The following is a 22,702-nucleotide window of genomic DNA, read 5'->3' on the forward strand; positions in this document are numbered from 1 at the left end:
CATCACAGCATAACTACAGCCCTAGTCAAAGAGCAGATGACACTTGTTGTGGACTGACAACATGCAATTATGTTGGTCTATCACATTACAGTAAAGGTACATCCTTATCGCTAAAATGGATAACTTAGGATTCTTTGGTGTAGGGTTTTCATTCATAAAATTGTATCTTAAAGATAAAAAATGCGTAACAAAGAGAACACATAACTCATACTATAGAGGCATAATAGGTTGGGGGGATCACACAAGGGTGTGCCTGATGTGTTGTCCCTGTGATATAACTGCTAAGTCAGGAGAGCTACTTAATGATATACATAAAGGCAGATCCATGTGGGAGTAGGTGATGTGGTTTTCAATTGAACTAGACAACATACAAGTGATTAAGTCTACAAGTATCACTGATGGTGTCAATCACTCAAAGCTTTTTCCTACTTGATAATCTGATGGATGTCCCATGGTGCAAGGTCAGGCAATATGGTAGGTGCTTGAGTATCTACCCTACCAATAGAAATGTCCAGTCTTGTTGTTAATGAAAGTCATAACATGGGGAGCATTTAGTTATGGGATAGCCACCCTATGTTGATGTTTGTCATGAAGAATAGAAATAATTTGACTAGTGCTTCAGCCTGTTTTTTTTTTCATTGGAAATCATCCTGATTGGTAAAGACTTCACCAACACAACACTCTGAATGCCCCAGAACAATCATAAGAAACTTATTTTGAGATTGTTATTGGTAATCTCCTTTCTGGTTAAAAACTGCTCCACACCATTAAGACCAGCTTGTAGTGTTATGGTTAAAAGTTAAACCTGACAATGTGCTTTCCATAAAGTCATGCTGTGTGCTAAATGTTCAAGTTATGCTTTCATCCTCTGGTTCTTAAGGTCAACTGTGATAATTTTGTTGCAATATGAAAAGCTGCTCGATGAAGCATTCCGTTGAACGTGTAACTGCAGAGCTTCCGGATTTACTCAACAGATTGAGATGACCACATAGGGGTGTGCCAAATGTGTTGCCCCTGAGATATAACTGCAAAGTTAGGAGGGCTATGTGATGATTTACCTGATACCAGATCCATGTTGGAGTACTCGCAGGTGATGCACTTTTCAATTGAACTATACAGTACCCACAACTATGAGTATTCAACATGTAATATTTTTATTATGTTTATCTGTTTTGTGTGTTCACATCTCTTACTTTCACAATTTTACATGCTATTTAAGAGCTTTTAAAATAATTTAATGACTTGCAGGCAACACAGTTCATCACCTCATGTCATATACTAAATAATGAAAATGTAGAAATCAAAATTTCAAATAAACGTGTTTCAACTCAGCCTATTTATTCATTTTAATGTCAGTCTAATTATTTAATACAATCTTCCAGCAAATTTTTTTTATCATGGAACATTCTAGAAAACAATGCAAAACATGATGGTTGCTTATTTGATATAAAAATAATTCATATGTCTATGACCATAAACATGACTTTGAAAACATTTCTGTTTATTGCGTTAGTCGTACTGTTATTGCATTAGTCATAGATTATCCGTAAAGAAAAGCAACTGAAACCTGAAATTATTTTGTCTATAAAACTAATATTGGTATTTCATTATTTAAAACAGGAAGTTCTCAATTTTTTGCGTAGAAATACATAATGTCTAGCAAAAATTATCATCCCAGATTTTTCATTTTTTATACAGAATATGTAAACATACAAGGAATTATATGAACATTTAATTTTCCATTTAAAATTTGTAAATGTACCGACTGCTATAATGTGTGTAATAACTGTGATTGTTATTCAGATATTGAAGGGATGAAGTTCTTCATACAAGAGTTTCAGTACCAGTTCCAGTAGTAGTTCCAGAGCAAGTTCCAGTTTGTCTATGATGGTTTTGACACACAGGCCATTTCAGTCTATCATTGCAGTTTGGACAGCACACCACAATGCCAAGGCATTTTGGGACACAGTAATCCACCTAGTGTCTCAAAGGACCTAGGGTCTCAAAGGCATGGGGCTGACAACACAGATGACCTGAAACCATCCCACACATTATGTGGACATGTGGGAATGACACATCGATGCAGCATTGTGCCAATCGACTGAGCATGCCACTGCTGCCTGTCAGCAAAACTTCTTAGTATGAGACTACTACAAATAGCTGCCTATCAGCAATGAATGGGTCAGTAAAGAGTTTGTTAAGAGAGTGCAGCAAACATGGGCGCCATGTTAGATAGCCTCCTTTAGTCATTTACACTCCTCAGGAATAAAGTGACACAAAAGTCGGTGTTTCATTCTGTAATTTATGTATAATCTTAATTGATTTCAAATAGCAATGTATTTGCATCAGTTAGAATTGAACAAGAAGTATGTCAGTTCTCAAGATAAGCTTGGAAAATGATAACTTACTTCACACTGTCAGTGGTACATTATGTCATAAAGGTTTTTGCTTCTGTTTATATTTAATTAGGGTTAATTTTTGTGCTTATGACTATATCTGACTGTCACAAATAGGAAATATTAGTTCAGTTATTATGGGAGTACATCACTGTAATTAGCTGTAGCACAGACCTTATGCTAAGTACACATAGTGTGATGGCCGCCTGCTTTATTTCTTCATTGATAGTCCTCGGTGTCGACATACTGCATTGTTATACTGTCTGTAAAATGGGTGGTGGATATTCAACACTGACTACTGTAAATGATGTAGCTGGCAGTTGCAAAGTTGCGTTTCACAGTTCTTTATTTTCACTGTCCACAACCCCCCACTATTGCACAGTTATACGGCCAGTTCACCATTGGTAAATGTAGATAAGCTTCATTAATAGGTTGCAGGCAAACATGAGCATACTGCTACAATAATTTTCTGTTGAACATCTATGAGCAGTAAAAACCCGTTCTGCAGTTCTTGCCCGCGGTGGCTCAGATGGATAGAGCATCTGCCGTGTAAGCAGGAGATCCCGGGTTCGAGTCCCGGTGGAGGCACACATTTTCAACATGTCCCCAATGAAGTACATCAACACCTGTTTGCAGATAAGGTGTCCATTTAATTATCATTTCATTTCTACCAAAGCTGCATGGTCATCAAGGGTAACTGTTCTTTCAGGAACAGATACTACCGTCATATATATAATTAAAATATGGCTTCCCGGCCATTGATCTTGTGCAAACGCACATGCTATGCCTGAACTCATATGGGACTTTGTAGATTAATTTGCCACGAGTAATGAGTATGATGGGCGAACATCTATTAGGTGCACTATGAATGTAGTGGTGTGGACATGTTGGCAATTTGGGTCTCACGGGGAGTGTGCAAGGGATAATTCCCTGCAGGCGCACTATCCTCTGTGCCCTCGGTGGCTCAGATGGATAGAGCATCTGCCATGTAAGCAGGAGATCCCGGGTTTGAGTCCCGGCGGGGGGCACACATTTTCAACATCTCCCCAATGCAGTACATCAACGCCTGTCTGCAGCTAGGGTGTCCATTTAATTGTCATTTCATTTCTAGCAAAGCTGCACGGTCATCAACGGTAACTGTTCTTTCGGGAACAGATACTACCGTCATATATAGTTAACTAGGAATTGTCACAATGAATCAGGAAATTAATTACATACACAAAACTAAGCACAAAATTAGATCTGGTGTGATGTTCTTTAAGACTGAGGGTCACCCTTTCTCTTTTATGGAAATGCAGATTACACTCATGCATGTTAATGGTATTTAGGCAAAACTGAAAATAAAATGAATTTAAGGAGGCAGATGGCAAAACGAGAGGACGTAAGAAGATCCCATCTTGCTACATCACAATAGGTATACGAAGTTGATGATTCGGCTAGCATAGAAGGTACTGGTACAAAATGTGTGTTATTCTCAATGTGGATGTAAAAGTAGTAAGATTAGTTAATATACAATAAAGACAAGCTATACAATCTACCATTCAAGTATATAAATGTTTAAAACTGTGCTTTTATAGCCATGTAATGAAAAAAGAATGAAAATTAAAATAAGACTGCCATGATTTGTTGTAGTACTGTAGTAAAATTGTCTAGAAAATTTCCAGCCTTTTATCATGGTGTGAAAATATGCATATGTGCCCTCGGGTGACAAGATTTTAAATCTATATGACAGAATAGCACCATCTATATATTATACTGAATACATAAACATTGTATCATTGTATGGCTGTGTGTACTTAGCATAAGGTTCTTGCAACAACTGATTAATAATGATGAGCTCCCATAATAACGTAGCTAATATTTCCAAATTTGTGACAAATACATATAGTCATATGCACAACAGTGATGAACACTAATTAATCACAGGAGCGGGAAACTGTATGGCATAATGTACCACTGTACATATCTTGAGATCTGACATTCTTTGTGTTTAATTCTTAACTGATGCTAATACTTCCTGTATATGATGCTTCTGTTTTAAATACTTGAAAATGGTCCAGGATCAGAATCATATGATAGTGGGACAAATAAGTGAAAATGACAGATGGATGCAGTATGAAATCATTTAAAGAATTCTGTAGAAAATATGAACGGAAGCTGATTATTTGAAGTATTTTAAAAGTACTACATAATCCTTCTGTCTTAACATGATTTGTGAAATTTTCCTTAAATTAATAGTATTTTAAAATACATTTTATATTATGGTTTGGAGAGTATGCCAGACTCTTCACATGGTAGCACCAGGCATGGCATTGTCTACATATGAATTTTTCCAGTAGTATATTTTCACAGCTGATTTCCAGAAGTGTTCAGTGTCAGCAGAACACTGTTTGCCAGTCACTGTAATTTCCAGTATACTGGTTGGGTCTCTTTAGGGCAACTTTTTACAAAAGATAAAGCTGCTAGATAACTAGGGACAGTTGAAACAATCAGTGGAAAAAGAACAAATGGCAAATTGCACAGTACAAATGGTAACAATCGTAATGCATTTAGACTTTTCCATTAACATACAAGATGCTTGTTCAGTAAGAGAAATGAGCTCCTTATATCTATGTATGTCACTGAAAAACCAAAACTTTTTTTGCAGGTATGCTGTGCTTAATAAAACATCATCTGAAAGTCACAGAAATTGATAGATCCACTTAGATGGATGTAAATTATTATTACATTACTGTTGGTGTAATATGAGGAAAGGGGAGTGGCTAAATACCAGAGGTGGAATAAAATCCCAGGCCATAGACCACTGTGTGTATTGCTCTATGGGTGTTATGCTTCAGTAATAAATCTGGCAGCATACACAGTAGGAGTCCAGGCTGTCTGTATGTCCCCATCAGGAAATGTTTTAAACTTCAGTAAGCAATGAGAGAGGATACTAATAAGACTTCATAGAAATGACACGAATGTGATTGTATATGAAGATTTTAATTAATAACACTGGTTGACTACATATTTTACTATATATGGGAGGGTACATCAGGCTCCTCACCCCAAAAGTAATAAAATTTTGTGCTGGCTTGAGGTGAAGATATCAATGTGACCTCTAACTATGGACCAATTTCCATCCTTGCTGCCTTCTTGAAAAGTTTTGATAAAGTAGTTTTCTGAGAAGAACCTTTTAACAGCAGCTCAGTTTGGCTTCCATAGGGGCTTCCCTACTGAGAAGGCAGTATATGATCTTATGAACTCAGTTCTAGTAGAAGTAAACAATAAACATTAGCCTTTTCATCTTTTTTGTGATCTTACCAAGGTATTTTGATAATATAATCATGAAATTCTGCTAGGGAAACTAAAATGATAGGACATTAAATATTGCCCTCTTACATGGCTGGACTGGTACCTTAACATTAGAAACCAGAGGATCACATTAGCAAATGACTGTATAGGAATAAAATTAAATATTGTTGTGTTCAGTGCTTGGCCCCTCCTGTTCTTGGTCTACATAAATGATTTATTTGGAATGTTGGAGGGCTCATCAGAAACTAGAATGTATATTAATGAAGGACCAAATGACATTCACTCATGGCAGACATGCTCAGAAGGATAATGAACAGGCTTAACCAGGTTCACAGTGAACAGGCGAACCCTTAATATCAGTAAAACCCACGTTATGTAATTCTGAACAAATTAAAACAACTTACGGATACTATAAGTAGAGATAAATGGTTATACACAGGATAAATATCCATATTGGAAGTTCCTGTGAATCCATATGTATTATAAGGTGAGGTGATGGTAGCATGTGCACACACTCATGATAAGGCTCATTTCTGCATGCATTGTACTGAGAAAGCCTTATCATTGTGCTGATCTGCAGACAAGATTACTATCACATTTTGCATACTTTAATTCAGTTCTGTCCTGTTGGTCCTATGGTATAATCTTCTGGCACATTACAGTTAAGGTTAGTCTACAGAAGTGTTCAGTAAGAACATTGTGTGAAGCTGATAATAAAACATATTGCAGATGCCTCTTCATGGACCTAGGGATTCTTATAGTTGCATTCCAGCATGCATATTCCCAGTTCAACAAACTCAGAAATTCGCAACCACAATACCAGAAGTAGAAATAAATTCCTCTAGAGTAAACGTCCCTCTCAAGGGTTCGGAATCCAGTTTTATATTCTGGTGCACAAGTCTACAACAGGTTGTTGGTGGAGACTAGGCAGGGAATTGAAAATCGCCAAATATTCAAATGCAAAGTACAAAAACACATCATTACCCACTTCTAAAATTTAATGAAAACTTAGACTCAGGAATATAAAATTTCGCATAACTAATATTTGTATTCAGATGGAACCTGAATTTTTCAATAGCTAGATACCTTTGTAAAGTTATATAAAAACTTTTATAAAAGTGTTAGATGAAAACAGCATATAATTAGCATAGGAAAAGCAATTGCTTTTTGGAAAGTAGCTATTTCTCTCCTATGTATTTACATAAAGTTATCTAGAAGTAATTACCATAATTTTCAGTGTAAGTAGAACATCACTAATCATATGTTGTTAGTAGACTTTATAGAAGTAGCCAGCAGTAACTGTTTCTACCTGTTGTAATATATAACTTGACTCATTCTACAGACCTAAAGGCCTTTCTTCATGTTGAGATTAATAGAACAGGGTGTGTGAATGAATGGTTAGATTCTCTTCTTCCCAGTGAACATTGAATTTTTCAAAATGAAGTTTCCCATGCTCAGTATGGAACACACTGAAATAGAAAATAAGTAATCTGTCAAGGCTCACAAATGATTCCTTTGGTCATTCTTAGTTATCTGATGAATGCATTGAATGTTCAGTGGTGTTGCCACAGTTATCATTTGGCTGGGATGTAGTTCAATGGCAAGGGTTACTTCGCCAGCAGCAAATTATATGTGCTACATGCAGCAGGCACAGATCCAGGTTTCAGTTGTGTTGTAAGGACAACACATACCACATTACCTTATTGGCCTTTTAACAAGCCTGAAGTTCCTACAATTTTAATGATAATAATCATAAAAACATGTTTTAGTATAATAATAATAAAATGTTTTAACAAAACAATAATACTTTTTCAGATCAGTGCTTAATGTATTGCTTTTAACATGCCATCAAAGAAACTTCAGCATCTGAAATGCATACATCCAAAAATTTGAGAAGTACATAAGTAAATAGTTGATGCAATTAGTTTAACAACTATAGTAACAAGAAACTCTCACTACTTTGGCAAGTCATAATTTCTGCAATATAAAAGTATGCACTCATCATTATGAATTTTTCACTTGGCTCTATGATTGTGAACACAGGTCTGCAGACTGTGGCTGTGTGAGCATGTAAATGGGAGATGCTATTACCTTCGGATGTTTCTGACTACATTCCAGAAGTCAGTATGTACCTGGACCATTTCAAAGGTATTACGTGTCATGATGAAATATTTTACCCAAAAACAATCAGTAACTTCAAGTTGATTCTCGTATGTGTATAACTTATCATTAACTTATAATGTCACTACCAGGATGAGCATTGTCAAAAGTCTGATGTAGGATTTTGGGACTAGTAGTTTCTTAACTTCTAGCATTGTATGCACACAAACATGATATGGAAAGGTACATTAATTTTGATCTACCTTATGTTTCATTTTAATTTCCAGTGTTTAGATGTGTGAACAGGAAATCATTCTTATTTTGTCATTCCTTGCTCTTGCTGTAACCAAATTATCCTTTTTATGTGGACATACATAAGTATCCAGAACTATCTCCATTTGGAGGTTCTCATAGTCATTTCTCACAGCAGTTACACTGCATGCAGTTTTTTGTTGATGTCACAGTCAAATGATAGGAACATTATCACTATATTGATCGATCAATTGAAGCTTTGTGGATATTGTATCACAGACACAGTCCCTTTGACTGTTCAGAGAGCCATTAAAACCGCCCAAAGATGTAAAGAAGCATGCATGAGCAGTGATTGTTAGATGGAGGGGTCCGACAGCCAATCAGTTCCAGTCATTCCAAAAGGAAGGAGGTACACGGCTTGTGTTGTCTGCAGCTCAACCATGCCTAGACGGTCAATGCCACAGTTTGACCATGTCCTCATTGTTACTTCATGCCAGGAAGGGCTGTTAACAAGGAAAGTGTCCAGGCGTCTTGGAGTGAACCAAAACAATGTTGTTTGGACACGGAGGAGATACAGAGAGACAGGAGCTGTCGATGACATGCCTCACTCAGGCCGCCAAGGGCTACTACTGCAATGGACGATTGCTACCTACAGATTATGGCTCGGAGGAACCCTGACAGCAACGCCACCATGTTGAATAATGCTTTTCGTGCAGCCACAGGATGTTGTGTTATGACTCAGACTGTGCGCAATAGGTTGCATGATGCACAACTTCACTCCTGACATCCATGGCGAGGTCCATCTTTGCAGCCACAACACCATGCAGCCCACTGCAGATGGGCCTAACAACATGCCAAATGAACCGCTCAGGATTGGCATCACGTTCTCTTCACCAATGAGTGTTGCATATGCCTTCAACCAGACAATTGTTGGAGATTTATTTGGAAGCAACCCAGTCAGGCTGAATATCTTTGACACACTGTCCAGGAAGTGAAGCAAGGTGGAAGTTCCCTGCTGTTTTGGGGTGGCATTATGTGGGGCTGACATATGCCGCTGGTGGTCATGGAAGGTGCTATAATGGCTGTATGATATGTGAATGCCATCCTCCATTCGGTAGTGCAATCATATTGGCAAGGCATTCGTCCTCATGGACTAAAACCGCACCCCCATCGTGCACATCTTGTGAATGACTTCCTTCAGGATAATGACATCGTTCGACTAGAGTGGGCAGCATGTTCTTCAGACATGAACCCTGTTGAACATGCCTGGGATGGATTGAAAAGGGCTCCTTATTGACAACGTGACACACCAACCACTCTGAGGGATCTACGTCGAATCACCATTGAGGAGTGGGACAACCTGGACCAACAGTGCCTTGATGAACTTGTGGATAGTATGCCACGACAAATACAGGCATGCATCAATGCCAAGAGGTCATGGTATTGGGTATTAGAGGTACCGATGTGTACAGCAATATGGACCACCACCTCTGAAGGCCTTGTGGTATGGTGGTACAACATGCAATGTGTAATTTTCATGGGCAATAAAATAGGTGGAAATGATGGTTGTGTTGATCTCTATTCAAATTTTCTGTACAGGTTCTGGAACTCTCTGAACTGAGGTGTTGCAAAACTTTTTTTGATGTGTGTATATGTATTTCATCATCACTTAAATTGAGTGATTCCATTTAAACTAAGAGTATATGTTAATAAAAATTAAGGATTTGTCTAAAGAATGTTACAAAAACCACAGCGGGTATCACTTTCATCTGAAGTTACACAATAACTGGAGTGATAAATGTCAACATCAGTAGATGCAGTTTAATATTAAGTGCAGAGTTCTCCAGTTATTCAAATCAGGTAAACTATTGAGGTAAGTATGCTTACAACATTGCATGCCTTTTGAGGAGGATTTTGGCTTAAATTTTACATGTACTTCCATGGAAGGAAGCAAATGGCTGCAAGGCTTGATGCATTACTAATGTCTGTGCTCATGATTTTGGACAAATCCTTAAAAAGCATTTGAAACAATGGTAGCTATAATTACAGGCATTTCAGACTCTGTGCACTTCTCATCAATATAGCTGAACTGAGTAAAAGAGTGACTGATATGTATTTTTCTTACTGTTAATTGACATTTCAATGTATATGAACTTATGAAAATAATATTTAATATTGACTGAATTAAAGCAAACCCTTTACAAATGCATTTGTCTTTGTTGTTGTGATCTTCAGTCCAAAGACTGCAATTAACTATTTCCCTATGCCTCAGCATAAGTCCTAGAACATATCTCTTCTTTAGTCTCATTATGCCACAAGTTTCTTTTCCTCCTATTTGGATTCAGTATCTCTTCATTAATTATCCTATCTACTCACCTAATCTTCAGCATTCCTCTGTAAGCTTATGGAGCTGTAATTCACTTCCTTGCATTGTGCTTCATCCTGTAATTGTTTCGTATGGAAGTTCAAAGATTGTAACTTTCTTGGTGATTAATTGATAATTCTTAAACCTGCCACATGAAAGAAAGTGCACTGATTCTTTGGTGCTGCTATATCTGTACCATATACTGCTACTGTTCACATTTAATCAGAAGAAAGATAAATTTGCGTTAATACAACCTTTTAGGCCATGAGCCATTTTTGCAAGTACTTACAAACATATTTTTTGGTAAAGTGCCAAATTCATACTTACCACATTTTTTTACCTTAGAATTTTGAAACTTTTTTTATATTGTAGAAGAGCCAAGCATGTTGTTGGATATTAATAATATGGTAAACAAGTTTTTCTTTCTTTATTAGGGTTTTAAAAAATATCATGGTCTTTACAATTGGCAAGTACAATGTGCAGAAAATAAATAGAACTCTTATATAAAGTAACTGCAACAAGTGTACAGCATATGCAATTGATGGGTGAAATCTCCAATGCTTTTGGCACACAACTCTTTACGTTTGTCACATATGTTATTAATCCAAAATGGTATCTCTCAAAAAATAAAAATGTGCTTATATTATGTTGACAGTGCACTTGAAATGAAATTAATGATCTGTAACCAGAATTTTTTGTTTCAGAAATGCACAGTTGTATCTTGCATCTAAGTTTGCAGTAAGAAATTGTATTAAAATGTGGCATCTAAGTTGTAATTGTGTTATTTATTATAATGCACATCAATATATTGAGGAATTAATGGCAATTTAACTTTGTGAAGACCACATTAACTGTGAATAGAAACACCACAGTTATCTACTACATAAAAAAGTAAAAACTGGCAAGGGTTGTACTTATTTTGTTATGGTGCACTGCTAAATGCCTTACTAGGATGAATGAAGTTTTCAAATTTAAAGATAGTTCATTGTGCTTAGTTTGTGTGCATTGGAGCAATGCTGTACATAATACTTCATAGAAAAAATGGCTGGATAGCAGAACAGAACTAATGCTCAGTTGTGTCCATTAGTACAGCTGTGCTGAATGTCTCAGAACCTCTTTGGTATAACATTATTGTGCGAATACTGCTTTGTATATTTCAACGTACAAAATAGGCAGTTGTCATTGATTGGCAGTGAAAGTATCTCATTGTCATCATTCACAGATTCTCATCATTCGTGTCCCGATTTTCAGGCATCGTTCGAAAATTATAAGTCAACATTTTTGCACTCACTACAAAGGGTTACCTCAACTTTTTTCTTATAAAGCTGAAGTCATTGCTATGACTTCAAAGGAAAGGGAATTTTCTTGCTGATATTCCAGAAATCTTATTTTCGTAAACTGTGTTTGCTGTATGCACAACAGTATCTTGGAAAACTACAGTAAAACAATTTTACTGATACTGAGAAGTGACAAGTAATTGTAACAAAAGTTATTTGGAGTGACATATGATGCCTGTTTACGTGGAATAGTCCTGTATTAATTAATAACCACAGGTGGTATGCCTTTTTATTCATTCTTCCTTCTTCTTGGTTCCAGTGAACAGAAGTTGTTGCACAGTAGGGTGATTGTAGAGGTTTACCGAAGCTGCGGCTCCAAGGCAGGATCCTACCCAGTAAACAATTATGTGCTCTTCGTATGTATTTCCAGGGCAGTCATATTTCAGTGATGAGGCCAACACTGGGTTGAAATAGCCACCTGTGTAGTTGAATGCTGAAAACCAACAATTTTTTGAGATAGTGTGTATTTACTCTTTAGTAGAGTATAGACTGAAATGAATATTTGTGACAATTGAAACTATTTGGTGGATCAAAACTCAAATCTTTATACTTTCCTTACATGGAAAATACACTACCAACTCAGATCCCTCAGAATGGCTCATGAATCTTCTCAGGGCTTCAGCTAATTTGGAAGTTGTAAAGAGGAACTAGTGACAAGGTGAAGCATTGAATCAATCAGTGGCCAATCATCAGGTAGCACAGTTGGTAGGATGCTGTCCAGGACAGGCAGATACTTTGGCAGGTATCTTGGTCTGGCACACAGTTTTAGCTTGTCACAAATATTCAGCAAGTTTGTGTCTTCATTGTGAATTTCAAAAATAAGGAAATCATACTAAGACCCATTGCTTAATTTTTTACATTGCTTAATATTAATTGATGCAACTTTTCATGAAATAAATTGATCTGATGTAGATGGAGGACTAATGCAAACAATTAAGGTTATAATGGTTCCATTTGAAAAAAAAGTATTATAATATTATTCACAGTGTGTTAGTCTGAGGTTTTATATCAACATTATGAGAATAAATGTTTTATCTTTTTAAGGCTCTGAATATTTTCTGAGACTGACGTGCCTTGCCTTTTAATATGGGTGTTGTAAACCAATAAGTTTAAATGAACTGCAGTTGTGAATTTTTTTATGTAGGTTAACTTTATCTCCAAATCTTCTTCCATCTTCACTTGCTCTTGATCTTGCTACATGTAGAAATTTACAGATAGTATAATGGCCAGTCATATTTTTTATCATACTGGTATGTCTGTTCTTTTCAGCATAGCCCTCAAGATACTTGTTGGATAAAGACTTCAGTCTAACTACACATACATACAAATAAACACACGGATGTACAAAACAAAACTGTTCCAGTTAAAAATTGTGGTAAAGAAAACAACAAATAAAAATGAAGAAAAGAGTGTGTGTGTGTGTGTGTGTGTGTGTAATGGAGAGAAAGAGAGAGTAAAAAATGAGCAATAGATCTTAAACCGGTGCAGTTTTCTGAGTTGATGTGTGTCTTTCCTCATTTTTTTTGTATAACTATATTTTACTTTTTTATTCATTTGCCTTTTGTTTCTTTGCAAGGAACAGATATTCAGAAGGATTTGTTATTTGTCTGCGACCCTGAAAAATCCCTCAGATTTTCATGTATCAGTAATGTATTACAGATGCCTGTAACTATTGGTGAAAGACCTTTGAGATGTAGTTAGATTATTAAAACAGTGAATGTAGTACATCTTCATGGACTTGGGCACATACACATCCATATACACAAAGAAAAAGATAATCACCACATATAGTTTAAGCAAAGCACATTAATCTGAGGCACATGATATCAATTTGTCATTCTAACAATAATTTAATCTTTGTAAGTACTGGGATGGGCCAAGGGAGATGGGTCTATAATTGTAAGTGACTTGTTCACCTTCTCTTTTGCAAATGGGTATTAGTACCGCAAATTTCATTCTTTCATAAAATACACCTCAACAAATATTTGAAACAGTAAATCGAGAGGGCTATTATCAAGTCAGCATCAGATTGTAATAATTTGATTGAAATATGATCTTACTTATAAAACTAATTGGTTTTCATTGAGCTAATGATTTTTGTGGCATCTTTAACAGTTAATTTTGTGAAACAGATCATACTGGTGCCTATAAATATTGCAACTGGCAAACTTGGTGAATAGGAGTGAGTACAGATATATTGCATCCATCTCTTCCCCATTCTTCCTTGTAGTGTAATTCCTTCTACATTGGATTATTCTTCTTAACCACACATATACTGCAAAATACCTGATACCGGGCAGTAACTCTGAGTTAAAAAGTCCTCCACTATATGGGAATTACATAGCGTGTGTAAAAGCACAGGTTGTGATGCAGGAACGATGACATATGGAAGTTTTGGTCTGGCCACAAGTCATGCACTGATAGCCAAAGTGGTTAAGGTGACCGCTTGAGTAAAGTGAGAAAGTGGGGTTTGAATCCCAGTCTGGCACAAATTTTCATTGTTGTCATTGCCTTATACAGCGGATGGTTGTTCGTATGTGCAACTGGAAATAAATTTCGTGAACTGTACTGTAGTCTCTGTGGTTTATATGATGGTCCCCTGGACATTAAAAACATAGACAGCAATGCATACTTTGCAAAGTGCTCCCATGTTGGCCACAATATTGGTAATGCATTCCATTTCTCCAGCAGCATGATTGACAACTGCTGGCTGATTATTGCTCCATTTGGACATGTTGCAATGCACCTCCCAATTGCATCCCAAAGATGCATCCCATCCATGGGAATTAAATCATGCAAACATGCAGGCCAATCCATTGACAGAATATCTTCTCAGTCCAAGGAGCTCCTCCACTTGCACTGACACCTGATGTCATTGCCATCCATAGAATTGGAGCCAGGGCCAAATGGAGCCCTGAATGGATGCATATGGAGAAGAAGTTCAGAGTCATTATAATGTTGACTGCTGAGTGTAACATGTTCAAGAATAAGGTCATGCAACATTATGTGTCCCACACCATAACACTTGGACCACCAAAACTACCATGTTTGACAATTTTCCTGGGTGCATTATATGTTTCCACCTCTTGCCATATGAGAGTAGACCAAGAATCACTACTGAATCTGCTTACATCTGAGTAGAGCACATGATCCCACTCCTCTGCTGTTGGCACCATCAAAAATGATGCCATCATTGTACAGACATCACAAGGTATTGGTCATTGACAAAGTGAGTCCCCCATGAAATTACTGCGCCACTGTGGAGGGTGCAGTACATTTGATATGGGTTCCTTGTTGTCTGTTGCTCAATATACCAATCGTAAGCCACTGTAGCTGACCATGTTCAACCATCTTCTCTCCTTTGAGCAACAGCACCTATGGTTTGGAACACTCCCTATACACTTGAAACAATGCTGTGAGCAATACCATACTTTTGAGCTACACATGGTCCCTCACTTTCATTTGTTTCCAGTGATAGCTAATATGCTATGTTGCTTTATCTATCTCATCCTCAAATTTTGGAGAGCAGTGTATAATGTATGTGAAACTTTTCAGTGTTTACAAATCTCTTTGACATGTACAACACTCTTTCCTGATACTGAAACCAAGTGTTTGCAATGATTAAATTATGCTTTCAGTAAAATTCTACCAGGTGGTTTCTCCTGCTATTCACATTCACCAGTCCATGTTCTCCTACTATTTTTCTTCTTTTCCTTTACTAGTATCAAACACCAGTGCCAAATCAAAATTAAAGTTCTGTCCAATTAACTGTCTGAATAATTAGTTTTGTCTTACATACTTTTTTCAGTCTATTTGCATAAACTTGTACTAGGGTGGTGGGTGTTGGTTTCATGTCTATCATGGCTACTACAATGTATTAATGACACTGATCATAGTAGCTTACTCATATTTCTAATTTCTTATTCATTATTAGATCTACTTCAGCATTATCCCTGGTTGATTCTGTGTTTGTAACCCTGTACCACAAGTCCTGCTCTTCCTGTTACTGCACTTCACTAATTCTTACTGTATCTAATTTCAATTTATCTCTTTCCTGTTTAAAATTCTATAGCCTACTTACTCAATTAGGGGATCTAAAACTCCATACTCTGAACCATAAAATGCCAGTTGTGTTTTTCCTGATGAGGACACCATCCTGAGCAGCTTCTAATAGAGATCCAGATGGGGATCACTCTAGAGGATGCTATCATCATTAAGCCATACAGTTAAGAATGAAGGGCCTTGGGGAAAATGACATCTGTAGTTTCACCCAGGTTTCAGATGTTCATCATACTAACGTAACAATGGCTAATGTTACAAGGCCAGATCAGACAACCACCCTGAACATCCCTGAAACTACTGAAAAGTCTGCCACACTTATTCAGGGACCACAGGTTTGTCTGATCTGTTCACAGATACCCTTCCATTGTGATTGCAAATGTGGTACAGCTACCCAAGCCACCCCATCTTGGCAATGTCAACAGTTCATGGGGGAGGAGTGGGGGTGTGCAGGTGGGGGGGGGGGGGGGGGAGGGGGAAGATAAACTGAACTCTGCAATAAACTCCATGGTACCATAAAAAGTTGTCAGTTGGCAGCTGCTTCATCCTCTGCCTTAGCAGCATTGAACAAAGTGTATAAGAGAAAAATCATCAACAGAACCTTCTCCAGCCATCAGTATTGGTTTTCCAAATTATAAGCATTGCTTAACCTTCAAGAACTTTATTAGTTGTCATCAAGAGGGTATATAGGCCCATTCTATTAATCTTATTTGCATTTTTAAATTTTGTAGTTGGTATATGAGTTAATTTAATAGCAGCTCATACAGTGTTGCTTGAAGATAGCAGTCTTTTTTTATCAAAGGACAAAATGGAATTGATTCTCAGCAAAAATGAATAGCAACAGAAGGTGATGTATTTGATTACCTGCAACAACTAGAGCTGTTGAAAAGAATGCATCGAGTACATTGGCTAGCGGTGTCTCCCTTTCGTTCAACGCACGTGAGACAAGTCGACAGGCACAGGTTGCTGCACCCTCTATTGCAGCACCAGTGAACATGGGTACCTGGAATGCATAATTTACTTGACATAGAAAACAATAAACATATATCACATGTAATGCTGCTTACTTGCTGAGCGTACACTGTAATGCCCTCTTTACAAATTAATAAACATAAGTTACATAGGTTAAATACAGTCTTTTGCAACTGTAAGGAAGTCTACTTAAGACTAAATGTATTTCATGTCATTTTAAAGCATCTGCAGTGGTCACTGTAACAAGATAGTTTTTCTCACAATTTTGTTTTGCTAGTATCATCAACAGTTCTCATGCTTTAACTTTGCGCTATAAATAGTATTTATTACTCTCAATTTTTTGTTTCTTACATCATTCTTCAGATTCTTCCATATATGTGGTAAATATTAGCACACAGCACTTTCACTGACATTAAATATATTCACATTTTTGTGTTATGAAAACTACTGCAATCTCTCCATTTTGTGCACTTTGTTTTGATGTGTGGATTGTGTTCCTTTTTTGCTTATTTATGGTGGAAAGGAGATCATTTGCTATTGCTCTCTTTAGAACATCCCATGGTGCCCCTGAGAACTACTACACCAAGAATTGTTTGTCGACTTTTGGCATGATCAATGTGTAGATTTTTTTCAAGATCACACTTTATTTATGAAAATGTACACTCAAATCACCAACAAAATTTACATTTTCACAGAAACCATGTCTTTTAGATCATATTTCCATGCTCTGGTATGTTCTTGATACCTTATGTCAAAAGTGCTGTTGGTCTGCTCTAACTAGAGTTGGTAAATGCCAGATTTTTGGTAAATGTTGGTGTTGTCTTCCTTCTTTAGGCATTTCTGTGCTGAGTTGGTATGCTGTTTTTAATCATTGTTTCTTGAGGATGTCCCCAATTATGTACGTCAGTTTGTCTCTCTATGTGAGTGTGTACCAGCTTGTCTGTTGAATTTCTGTGTTGTGCCTTGTTGTGTAGTGGTGGTTGTAATAAATCAGGATCTGACAGAACTTTAGTTCAGTTAACAAACTGTATGATACCAAAATTCCAGCCAGATTTCAATTGACTTTTGTAAGTAAATTATATGTTCCATAACTGTGGATGTTCATAGAGTTTTCCAGTTGCTGTGTGCAGTTTTCCAGGAAATATAATTTTCCATGTATTTATCAATATATTCTCACAATTTAATTTTGCACAGAGAAAGGTGGTTGGCAAATAATTAACAGGAAGTGCTCTGAAAACAAATCGACATTATTTTTACTATTTTTATCATTCAAAATGCAGACAATGCAAATGTTCCTACTTATATTTTTATTTATTTCACTGTCATTATGTGATCAATATTGCAACATAATAGGAAGTTTCCAATTTTTATATTTGGTACTTTTGTAATCTTTGTTATCAGATATTATTGGTAAAAATCTTCACATAATTATGTATCTTCAAGAGACATTCTGTAAACTAAATCTAATATATAATTCAAAAAACAGAAGTTATCTTAATATTATTTTGACTTATGGAATATTCTGGGACAAAGTACTTAAAAAAACTAAACACCGCCCAAACAGGCCATGAAGACCCAATGGTACTGACCACCTGCTGTGTCATGCTCAGCCCACTGACGTCACTGGATGCAGATATGGAGGGGCATGTGGTCAGCACACTGCTCTTCCGACCATTTGTCAGTTTACGAGATTGGAGCTGCTGCTTGTCAATCAAGTAGCTCTTCAGTTTGCTTCACAAGAGCTGAGTGAACCTCGCTTGCCAACAGTGCTCAGCAGACAAGATGGTAACCCATTCAAGTGCTAGCCCACACTTAGCTCTGGTGATCTGACAGGAACCAGTGTTACCACTGTGGCAAGGCCATTGTCTGAGCAAAGTACTTATGAGATCTGATTGGCACTAATTGCATCAGACTAATTTCCACTTGTGTTCAGTTCTGGTCAGGCTCATACTTACTGCTTTTGACATGGCTTGGATTAACACAGAGAAACTCTTTGCAATTGATGTTGAGTTCTAACTTTTGCATCAGACTAATTTCCACTCATGTTTAGTTCTGGTCAGACTCATACTTACTGCTTTTGACATGGCTTGAGTTAACACCTAGGAACTCTTTGTAATTGATGTGGAGTTCTAAATTTTATGTTTTGATATTTACCTGCGGCATTTTGAAAAGGTGTGAAATGTGTTGTGAAAGAATGAATAAAAAACATTTGAGACAGAAAAATTATTATCTCTGTGTCATTTTAAACTTTGGACCACAAACTGGACACTAAGCAACATTACTACACTGTTAGATACTGATAACTTTTGTTATGTTTCGATGCTACTTTCCTTCAGCTCAAACACCCATTGCCTGTTAAACTCATACAATGTCAACATGAATTATAAACATACAATTAGTCAACAATTAGAATGAGCTGCATCGTGGAATTGTTGGTGAGTGTGTTTGTTGTGGATGTTGTTGGTGTCTGAACTTGTGTGATGTTTTTATTTTTTTATTTTTATGTTTCTCTGGGTGTTCTTATACAATTTCATATTTAGAGACTCAGCGTTTTTTTCCCTGCTATCTGAATTATAATGTCCAGCTCCTTATAGTTGTTTTTGTCAAGTGGTACTATATTTAGTCTGGGGAGCGTATCTCTCAGAGCTGCCTCTTTTTTTTTTTTTTTTTTTTTTTTTTTTTTTTTTTTTTTTTTTTTTTTTTTTATATATATATATATATGGAGTGTGGTGACTAGATGGTTGGTGCAGTGCAGTATTGTGTCTGTTGTGGTGTTTTACATGTAGCTGCTGAGTGGGTGGTTATTTTTCGTTGTGATGGATATATCTAGCAAGTTTATTTGACCCGATTCTTCTTTCTCTAAAGTGAATTTTATATTTCTGTGTAATTTGATTAACTCTATATGCAGTTGTTCTATCTTCTTTTCTGGTGCATCTACAAACCACCACCACTGCCACCATAGGATGGAAATAGCGTACACATGGAATTTATTTACAATCCAAAGTAAAACAAACTCGACATGGATACCCACACGTAATTGTCTCCATGCTTATCTTGCCATAGCACGCTGCTGTGCTATGGCTCAAGAGCTATTGCTGCTGTGACAGCCCAATGCTGCCAGATACAGTGAACCATCTCGTCCCATCTTGAAAACTGGGTAAGTATCTCCACGTATGCCAGAGACAACCCACGCAGATAACTGCTTTCAACAGGACTCAACATGCCTTAACCAAAAAGCAACTGCTGAAAGCAGCCCACACATCTGAGCTCTCTCTCTCTCTCTCTCTCTCTCTCTCTCTCTCTGTCACATGGGTAACAGCCAAGAAGCATTCCAGGCACTTGTGACAAGATTGGTGTGCTATCAGAAGCAGCCAGCAGCAAAGGCGAATGCAGACAGTCCGAAAAATGGTCTAATTTTTTTATTGCATCTCTCTAATTCCCCAGCATATTTTCAGTAGTGAGGCTTTTTTTATGATCATTACATCACAAGTGGGGAATCAACTATCAGTGTTGTACTCATTTGTATTTTACTAAGAATGATCCTACAACTACAAAATTGGCGGGTTTGTATGATTTCTGCATGACAGCGAAAAACCGCTGAGAACTGTGGTGGAATCATTAAATTTGTCTTGTTGGCATATGCAACACTAATCTATGGTCACTGTAGGTAATGGGCTGTCCAATGGCAATACTACTTATCATGTATCACATGTAAACAGCAAGACGACTCCACACGTTGGTGCCTATGGTGTGATGGTAAATGTTGTTACCTAGAGGAAGAAAAACATGGTTTCCCTATTAGGAACAAAATGTCTGTAAAGTGAAATTTTACATAGTCATTCATTACAACAGTCCCAAATTTGTCTATCGCTATAAATTAGCAGGGACATTAGAAACACGAAGAATATCCGTACCTCAAACATAGCAAAACATTAATCCATGCATGTGAGCTTCCCAATTCCAGCCTCCTTATATAGCATCCCCATATATGTATTCCTCATTTATAACCGAACATTTCTTAGTAAAATACCTTACACTGACCGATGTTAGTATCTAGAGATCTACTAGTGGACATTTATATTGGGAGTGTCTTCTAGACCAAAAGCAGGCCATGTTTAAGGAATGAAAAACACAACTCCCCATATATGTATTCCTCATTTATAACCGAACATTTCTTAGTAAAATACCTTACACTGACCGATGTTAGTATCTAGAGACCTACTAGTGGACATTTATATTGGGAGTGTCTTCTAGACCAAAAGCAGGCCATGTTTAAGGAATGAAAAACACAACTGATGAGGGTGTGACATGCGTGTAGGATTTGTGAGCGTTTGCTGTTTCACAGTTCAGTTCGATAGTTGTTCAGACGTACGCAGACGTAATCCCTGAATTAGTTTCTTAGCTCCGCAGTAAAATAGGATTCTATGAAAGAGTGTCAACACCCTTCTCAAGAAAATCTGCAGGGGAATTTCAGGAAATGTGCATTTGACGTAGGCTCTGCAATAGTTCTACAACAGCCATCATATATCTCTCTTAGAGTTCATAGGAATCAGATATAAGTGAGACAGATGGGACAAAAAGTAGCTTTAAAAGTAATGAGGTATATATCGCTTAACAACATGACAAGCAGAACAGTGAGATATGTAAAGATTTAGCACATTATTAATTTTTTCTACACGCCATTTAAGAGTGGAATGACTTCGATATCAGATTTAGTGTAGAGTAGCATATATCTCTTCCATTTGCTGAAGTAACCTCGAAGTCTATAAGATACGTCAGCATGTTTTCTTAAGATTATGGAGTAACAAGATGTACATTTAGTTACAATGTAATATCATCTTTAAGCATAGTTTGAAATAAAGGAGATGGAATTTGCTGTATATCTTGTAGACAGTAGTGAAGGGGGAAATAGATTTATAGTTCTCCAGAGCAACAATCAGAGGAGTCTTGCTTTTGTTCCAATGATTGTACTGTGCTTAGTACAGTATCTGCATGATATCACATTTAGACTGGAGTAGAGCATCCCCCCCCCCCCATGGGTATTGCACAAAGTCATCCCCTTTAGTTTCTGATGGTGCACTATGCGATCTACATATGATTTTTAGAAACTTAAACAGCACCCAAAATAAAACATTTGTCTGAAATCATTCTAGTGTTTCTACGAGATCAGTACTGAGAAAGTTTTTAACATTCACATACCCCCTTACGGTAGGTGGTGGAGAGTAAATTAAGACTCATGCTACTCCCCTCATGTGGAAGGAATTGCTGGTGGTAAACATTTGTAATTCCTCACTGTGCTCATTTCATGAGCCATATGAGAGAGGAAGTAATATATTTCACCCAGTACACTCACTCCCACTTTTACAACAATAAACTTCTCTGTGATACACAATAACTCTAATGCTGTCACCTATTAAGTATGATAGATATAGCGGAGAAGCGCTGGAAGCCAGTTTGAGGGTGAATGAACAACATGTGCTTACGTCATATAAAATGGGATCCCCTGATGTTAAAATGCATGTCCTAATCAATCAAGTACATCGGCTATTGCATCAGCTTTTTGGATATAATGGAAGAGTTTTTTGGGATTCTTAACAAAATGGATATTAGTGACTACCAAACATCAAACAACAACTTCTGCATGCAAGAGGACACAACCAGGGAAGTGCTACTGTTATTCAAAATTCATAAGGGCTATAAAGATATGTGAAACTCACAGCTCAGCTGGTAAGGTGTCAGATTATACAGTAGAAAAATAGGTTACCTCGATTACAGTACTGCAACAGGCAGTAATAGATTCAAATGAATTCATACAGAGAGATGGCTATCACCGCTCAACTGGCTAGGTTGCAATGCCTGCACACATTTTTTCTACAGTCTTCTCCATGACTCTGATAATTAACTAAAACTATTGCTTGGCATTTGAC

The 22,702-nt window shown here is 37.0% G+C and overlaps 1 protein-coding gene across 1 annotated transcript in view; it reads right to left on the reverse strand.

Annotated features, from left to right (window-relative positions):
* Positions 1 to 10,819: 10,819 nt before the first annotated feature.
* The window catches only part of LOC124595178 (aquaporin-11), a 244,824-nt gene continuing 232,941 nt past the window's right edge, over positions 10,820 to 22,702 (reverse strand). The window contains exons 5-6 of the mRNA XM_047133791.1: positions 16,668 to 16,806; positions 10,820 to 12,177 (exon numbers count right to left, since the gene is read on the reverse strand). Coding sequence (XP_046989747.1) covers positions 11,978 to 12,177; positions 16,668 to 16,806 — 339 coding nt within the window. The 3' untranslated portion in view covers positions 10,820 to 11,977. The remainder of the gene's footprint in view (positions 12,178 to 16,667; positions 16,807 to 22,702) is intronic.

Source organism: Schistocerca americana, chromosome 2 (genome assembly GCF_021461395.2).
Source record: "Schistocerca americana isolate TAMUIC-IGC-003095 chromosome 2, iqSchAmer2.1, whole genome shotgun sequence".
Classification (NCBI taxonomy): domain Eukaryota; kingdom Metazoa; phylum Arthropoda; class Insecta; order Orthoptera; family Acrididae; genus Schistocerca; species Schistocerca americana.